Here is a 7868-nt window from a genome sequence, read left to right on the forward strand (position 1 = left end):
AGGTCCCAGCCGAACCGGGACTGGTGCCTGCCGAGGCCCGGTCGGCGTCTTGGCCGCCCAAACCGGGACCGATGCTCCCATTAGTCCCGATTCATAACACGACCGAGACTGTTGCTCTGATCTGGCAAAAACCCAAGCCCTGTTTTCTACTAGTGGCCATCGTTCCTCTTCTTGTCGGACTTGAGATCGGCCACAACTTGATTCCACTTCGGCTTGCCATTCAATATGATCCAACAATGGCTAAAAGCAAATGGCTTCTTCTCCACCTTGTGATACAAAGTGGCCGCCGTCATCGTCTAGCAAACAACATATGTATGAGCACGAGAATGCAAATGACGACAAGATGAAGAAATTGAGCTTACGTGAGTTGCCACTCCCATCCCACTTTGAGGGCGTTTGATCACTTGTGAGTAGTAGCCGACGTACTTGTTCACTTCCCCTTGAATGAACCCCCATCGATGTTGGAGAGATGCCACATTGCGGGTGTTATGATATGATGCGACTCCACATACTTCTTTTGTTCGTGATACTCATTCCAAATCTTCTCCCAATGTGTGTTCCTCTTTTGCTCTGTGCTGCATATTGGATCCATTGTTGTGGTCAATCAAGCTTTGACCAACAAGATGTCCTCAAATCTTGAGAATGCCGATCTCTTGCCTTTGTCGTCTTGGTCTTCTTCTTCCTGCTCGGATTGGGATCGAATGTTGCACCAACTTCAAATGCGGTGGTTCCCTCCAATTCATACTTCATTATGGTCGAATCTTCATTGTCATTGATCATGTTCGACAAGAACGCCTCCTACACGATCATGGTTTGCAAGCATTCATCATGTGCCAAATGAACTAGTGATCTATGCAACAATTTGATCGAACAGGAGTAAAGAAAACGCCCTGACTCTTCTTCTGTCATTCCGTCGAACATGTTGAGGATAGCCCGGGCGGAGCCGTTGCCCATGCTCATCCACGCCCGAACGAGTTGGGCGAGTCACATACGTTGACCGCCGGCATCTGCGTCGGCGGAAAGCTCTCCGGAATGGCTCAGCATGTCGTTGAATCCTCCTCTGTCCCAACAGGGTCGGACATCGTAATTCACATCGGCACTTGGATGGAAGATTGCGGGGGTCCGGGCGCGGTGGAGGAGACAGTTGCTCCACCATGTCTAAATCTCCCTCCGTCGCCGCCGCCTCTCTCTCTCTCTCGCTGTCGGCGTCGCTGCAACTTTTCAGCCACGTTCTCCACCTTGCAAGACGGAGCCGACGAAGAGACACCGACGGACGAGGCGGACTGTGTCTCCGTCGCGACGGTCAGGGACGGGACAGGTGGTGAGGATGGGGAGCAAGGGTGGAGGATGGCGAGGGCTCGGCCGTGGGAAAGCTTGGAGAGCGACGGGGGGAGGAGGAAGGGTTTGGTGGATTTGATGCAATTGGAGATGAGGTTGTGCTGTCGGGTCTGACGTGGCGGGCGCCCCATATCCGTCTCATATTTGGTCTTGATATGAGGGGTGCCGGTCAGTCCGGACATTTGAGGCCGATTTAACGAGCAATCTGGGTTAAAAAATCATGACCGGGGCCCGCCCGCGCGTATGAGGCCGGTTTGAGGCGCACAGGTGTGGATGCTCTAAAATCGTAATAAAACTAAAAGAAACTAAAATCGTAATAATTTTCTGGAAAAAAAGAGAACTAAAATCGTTCGACCGATCGATCGATCTCCCGTGGGGAACGACCGTTCGACCGATCCCACCTCCGGAGCTGAAGTTTGGCAGTTATTCGCGGCCTTAAGAAAGCTTCGGCCACGAGAACAATCTAGGTCCCTTTGAAATCTCGCCTCGCCTCCCCTCCCCTCCTCCGCCGCCTTTCTACCCCACTTTCCAGGCGCCGGCTTGTCAGATCCGGGCGCCAGCTTCAGGTATTCATCCGAACCTCTCCCAGCCTAACCTTTCCTCTGTATGCGATCTGCGCCCGTGGCTCACAGCTCCTACCACAGGGAAACGCTTGTAGGATTAGTTCTCGTACCGACGACGGTCCTAGATGCGAAATTTGAACGGGTGGCACACAAAATTACATTAGATTTTGGTGGTGCAGGTATGAGCTTTCGATTCTTGTCCTTCTCGCCAAACCATTGGGGTGCGTTTGATTATTGCCCAGCTTGCCTATAGCTGAGCTAGCTTAGCTCGGCTGGGCTATCTTTGCCTTAGCTGCCCGTTTGGTTCAGTGTCGTTGCTGGCAAGAGCCAGCATCTAGCCGTTTGCCTGTGTCGAGGGCAAGCTAGCTCGTCTTGATAGGATCCAAATATCCCAAAATCCTTGTTTTAGATTTGTTAAATACGGATGTATCAAGTCACATTTTAGTATCAGATACATCTGTATCTAGACAAATTTAAGACAAGAATTTTGGGACCGAGGGAGTAGCTTATAACAAGTGCATCATCATTGCAATACCTTGAAAAACCAGTGAAACAGAGAAATAGCTATAAGCAGATCAAGTTGTAAATAGTCATGCAAAAATTCAGCGCAGCTTTATGATGATTAATTTAACACACTGACTGATAAAGAATCTGAGTAAAAAGCTTATTGTTCAGGAATGAATAACTCTGTGACATCGTTACATGCCTGCATGAGGAGGCACGGTCATTATCTCCCTAGGAGACGATGCCGGAAGACATACAAAATAATCCTGAAAGTTTGCAGTGAAATGAATCACACAGCAGGAGCAACGGGAACGTATTCAGGAAAGTTATCACCGATCCAGCACCGCACAAACTCTTGAATAGCAGCCATCAGTCTCCCCTTCAACATGGAAGCCACTTGTTCATTGGTGGCCGCAGATGTCTGTAGCGCAAGTCGGATGAAGAGAGGGTACTCTTCAATGTCATCAATTATTTTGAATAAATTCTCATTCGGGTTGGTACGTGCGTGTAACGCATAGTATCCGACATATCACGCAGAGACCGCGTCATGTCTTGAGCTGCACTCTCACCACACTTCACCCACTTACCTTTATCACGTTTGTCACCTCTAGGACGCTTCGAAGATGAGCATTCATTAGTGGTGTCGTCAGGAACACAATCTGAATCATCATGTGTTGCAGGATCAACCTTAACATCACTCACATTCTTCTCGGTATCACCAATAAAATCCTTATCACGGGCATGAACACGGTCATAGGGTGTTTGAAGGACCGTGAACTCTCCGGTAGCATGCTTATCCTGAAATATGAACTCCATCTAATCAAAGTTAGCAATAGGCACATTGATATATTTCCCCCTTTTATCTTTGTTCTGGAAGAGAGAAGTAGCACGAAAATGTTAGTTAGCTACAAAAGATAAAATATGATACTAGATGGACATATAATTTGACAAAATTTATATGTATTGCTCACATTCTTCAACCAAACACACCCTTGATCTTCGGTTTTGCTAGAGCACGTCTAGATGTGCCCTAAGTATTGCACATCAAAGTGTAAGTCCTGTGTCATTGATTTTACTCGGAGATTCATGCAGGTATTTTCCTTTTTCTTTTGCTTTTCCTTTTTATGTTGATTGAGTCACTTAGATTTGCAGTAACTAGACAGACCCTTTGATCTTTCTATTTAGAGTAATCCTGATATTTTAGTTTTCGACAAGTGTTAATGCTACTGTACTAACTTTTTCCTTTTGATAGCCACGATATTCAACTACTGGGTGTGTTAAATTCTCGAGGATGATGAATCGTCAGTTTGCGAATATGATAGTACACAATTACCCCAAGGGAGTTTATTCCCTGCGCCGTATCAACCTCATGGAGCATCTCTTCTACCCTTCAACAGAAGCTGCCCAAAAAGCAGAAGCCAATAAGAAGGGATGGTTATCCACCATGTTGAAAGGGAGCCCCAAGCAGCGTCTGCCCAAGACGAACATCAACTTCTCATCACTGCCTAACATGGCCGACTTAACGGCCAGACATTTCTTCTCCCTGCTGAAAGGGCAGGGGGAGGGCTCTGTCATGTTCGTCAGCCCTAACGTCCACACGATGATGTACGACACTAGCACGGACTTTGTCTTTGGCATGCCCCAAGCCAACTTCTGTAAGCAGAGCGACTCATTCTCCCTGTCCATCACTCGGCGGGGCTATGGCCAAGAATACCACGAGCTGTATGTCATAGGCAAAGGAGAGGACGGTGGCTTGTTTGAGGTCTTGAAATATACCAGGACAACTGATCTGAGCAAACCGCCTTGGTACTGGCGACCTCTGCCCTGCCCGCCATTGTTTCCGCAGTGCCTGCCTGGCGGCAACAGCAAAGTTTGTGCTCCCTCTGCAGCGGTCGTGTTGGATGCCACCACAATATGTGCCTCATCCGTGGATGCCGGAGCCTGCGCCTTCTTTGACACGGTAACCCGCGAGTGGAGACAGGCTGGCAGCTGGGTGCTGCCCGTCCATGGTGCGGCAGAGTATGTCCCTGAGTTTGGCCTCTGGTTTGGCCTCGACGATGCCATTGGCAACCCCAACCATTGCCTGCGTGCTTTTGACTTCGATTCCTCCAGGCAACCGGTGGTGCGGCACTCCTGGAGCTATCTCAGCCGCCTGCCGGATGAGTGCTTGCCACGGCAGAGGCACCTGCTAAACATGGGCTCAGGTAAGTTCTGCATCGCCACCAGCTTTCGGAATCTCTTGAGGCACACCTCGTGCGCACCACTTGATGGTGCGGTCGATGAGCTTACCATCTTGACCGGTGTGGAGGTGGTGCGCGATGTCAATGGTTTCCAGATCATCAAGCACAAGTCTGAATGTTACAGTTTGGAGGACAATAGAATCCACTGCGTGCTCTGAGGAAAACTTATCTATGTGTCACTGTTATTGGATTGATCCTTCCATGGTTTTTCTCATCAGATGTGAATGAATATATTTGCTTAGCTTTTATCTCCATGGTTGAAATAGTCAAATAGGCAATTGATGGCTGCAAGAAGAAATGAAAGCATCATGGTGCATCTTTCTTTATGGAATATTGTTTTTGGTAAAAAATTATAAATTAAAATTATTGGTCATGCTATCTGCTTAAATTCTAGCATATATTTTTAGTTTTTTTACCTCTGCGCTTGAGTCAACTAGTAAAACTTCATCTTGAGGATTTCTCCGTCCTTTCTCCTACCTTTATCTCGAGTGTAGAATGCGCGCCCGCCTTGGCCCCAGCAGACCACACCCGCGATTCTTTGTGGCAGTGAACTGTTTGGGTATGCTCGCTGCTTCGAAGAGTATTCCCACCATATGATTTTGTGACTTAAACTAGTTTATATTTTGTTAATTAACTATTTATGCTCAAAGTTTGACACTATAGTACAGGCCACAGGGGGCTCAATAAACCTGGACCGAGTGAGTATTAATTATCCTGCTTTGATGCGCTTGTTTTTTGGTGAGTTTATTTCACTGGTTCTTCTTTTCATCGTGTTATGAGGCCGCCGCTATGAATCCGTCTGGTGGTAACTTTGGTCCTTGACTCTGATCGTTCTTGTTTAGCATTTTGTAGTATCTATACATTGTTCAGCGTGCATGTAGCGGAATTTTATAGAACTGTTTTTTGTTCATTGCCTGCTTTAGCTAATTAATACCCTCTACTATACGTGTATGGGCTGTTGGTTCTGGAGCGATAATACAGTGTTCACATAATTTATATGCCCAGAGTGATAATTTACAGGAATCCCAGGACACTATAGTCTTCATTCTGTAGACAATTTACATGCGCAGGGCCTCTTGCTGAGTGCAATATCATACAAGACACCTATAGGATTTGGAATGAGCCTAGTCTTCCTCAATAAAAAGATATAAGTAGAAGGACGGCATACGTGAAACAGAGACAAGTGTGATAGATCAATGAAATAGTCAAGGACCTCCAGAAACAAAATATCAGTGTACTTAACAAGTGGTGGTGGAAACTTGATACTCAAGATGGTTTTTGGCAAGATATAGTTAAAGCGAAATGTCTTCAGAGAGATTCTGTGGCCACGGTCAAAAGCAGATTCTCTGATTCCCCTATTTGGAAGGCTATTATGAAAGTAAAAGAGTGCTATATGGCTGGTAGGGATGTGCTTCTTGGTTCTGGTAATATTGCTAGACTGCAGATGTGGTCTTTTATTGTTGGGCTTGATATTACCTCTGATCCTGATAAGATTGTTTAGGCTTTGGGCCCCAAGCAGACTTTTACTACTAAGTTGATGTATGAACACATAGAGAGAAATATCACGGGTTGTGGTTTTAAGTGGATTTGGAAAGCTAAAATTTCTTCTAAAATCCATATCTTCCTTTGGCAACTTTTTCAATATGCCGTGTTGACCAGGGATGCTATGAGCAGGAGAAATTGGACGGGGAATCCGCGCTGCTCTTTTTGCAGCAAGAGAGATGTCCCAGCATCTCTTCTTCTTACTAGATGACCCGTTGCGCCCATGGCGCAAAAAGCGAGAGCGAGACATGAAAGTGAGAGTGATTTAGAGCCAATTTAATAGACATCCCTCTAATCATCTAAGTGATCACGTGATCCAAATCAACTAAACCATGTCCGATCATCATGTGAGATGGAGTAGTTTTCAATGGTGAACATCATTATGTTGATCATATCTACTATATGATTCACGCTCGACCTTTCGGTCTCAGTGTTCCGAGGCCATATCTGTATATGCTAGGCTCGTCAAGTTTAACCTAAGTATTCCGCGTGTGCAACTATTTTGCACCCGTTGTATTTGAACGTAGAGCCTATCACACCCGATCATCATGTGGTGTCTTAGCACGAAGAACTTTCGCAACGGGGCATACTCAGGGAGAACACTTATACCTTGAAATTTAGTGAGAGATCATCTTGTAATGCTATCGTCAATCAAAGCAAAATATAAAGGATAAACATCACATGCAATCAATATAAGTGATATGATATGGCCATCATCAGCTTGTGCTTGTGATCACCATCTCCGAAGCACCGTCATGATCACCATCATCACCGGCGCGACACCTTGATCTTCATCGTAGCATCGTTGTCACTTCGCCACCTATTGCTTCTACGACTATCGCTACCGCTTAGTGATAAAGTAAGGCAATTACAGGGCGATTGCATTGCATACAATAAAGCGACAACCATATGGCTCCTGCCAGTTGCTCTGAACTTTGTTACAAAACATGATCATCTCATACAATAAAATTTAGCATCATGTCTTGACCATATCACATCACAACATGCCCTGCAAAAACAAGTTAGACGTCCTCTACTTTGTTGTTGCAAGTTTTACATGGCTGCTACGGGCTGAGCAAGAACCGTTCTTACCTACGCATCAAAACCACAACGATAGTTCGTCAAGTTAGTGATGTTTTAACCTTCTCAAGGACCGGGCGTAGCCACACTCGGTTCAACTAAAGTTGGAGAAACACACACCCTCCAGCCACCTATGTGCAAAGCACATCGGTAGAACCAGTCTCGCGTAAGCGTACGCGTAATGTTGGTCCAGGCCGCTTCATCCAACAGTACCGCCGAACCAAAGTATGACATGCTGGTAAGTAGTATGACTTGTATCGCCCACAACTCACTTGTGTTCTACTCGTGCATATAACATCTACAAATAAAACCTGGCTCTGGTACCACTGTTGGGGAACATAGTAATTTCAAAAAAATTCCTACGCACACGCAAGATCATGGTGATGCATAGCAACGAGAGGGGAGAGTGTTGTCCACGTACCCTCATAGACCGAAAGCGGAAGCGTTAGCACAACGCAGTTGATGTAGTCGTACGTCTTCACAAACCGACCGATCAAGTACCGAATGTAAGACACCTCCGACTTCAGCACACGTTCAGCTCGATGACGTCCCACGAACCCCCGATCCAACAAAGCTTTGCAGGAGAGTTCCGTCAGCACGA

At 46.3% G+C, this 7868-nt stretch overlaps 1 protein-coding gene across 1 annotated transcript; it reads left to right on the forward strand.

Moving 5' to 3' along the window:
• Positions 1–1822: 1822 nt before the first annotated feature.
• On the forward strand, positions 1823–4971 carry LOC119310698. The gene is made up of 2 exons (XM_037586357.1): positions 1823–1904; positions 3658–4971. Exon 2 carries the CDS (start codon positions 3697–3699, stop codon positions 4801–4803), a length of 1107 nt encoding a protein of 368 aa, XP_037442254.1. The 5' UTR covers positions 1823–1904; positions 3658–3696; the 3' UTR covers positions 4804–4971.
• Positions 4972–7868: the final 2897 nt, after the last annotated feature.

The sequence above is a fragment of the Triticum dicoccoides genome, chromosome 5B, assembly GCF_002162155.2.
Source record: "Triticum dicoccoides isolate Atlit2015 ecotype Zavitan chromosome 5B, WEW_v2.0, whole genome shotgun sequence".
Classification (NCBI taxonomy): domain Eukaryota; kingdom Viridiplantae; phylum Streptophyta; class Magnoliopsida; order Poales; family Poaceae; genus Triticum; species Triticum dicoccoides.

What these genes read in the sequence shown, in the direction of transcription:
- LOC119310698 (XM_037586357.1), top strand. Translation starts at nt 3,697, where the DNA reads ATGATGAATCGTCAGTTTGCGAATATGATAGTACACAATTACCCCAAG.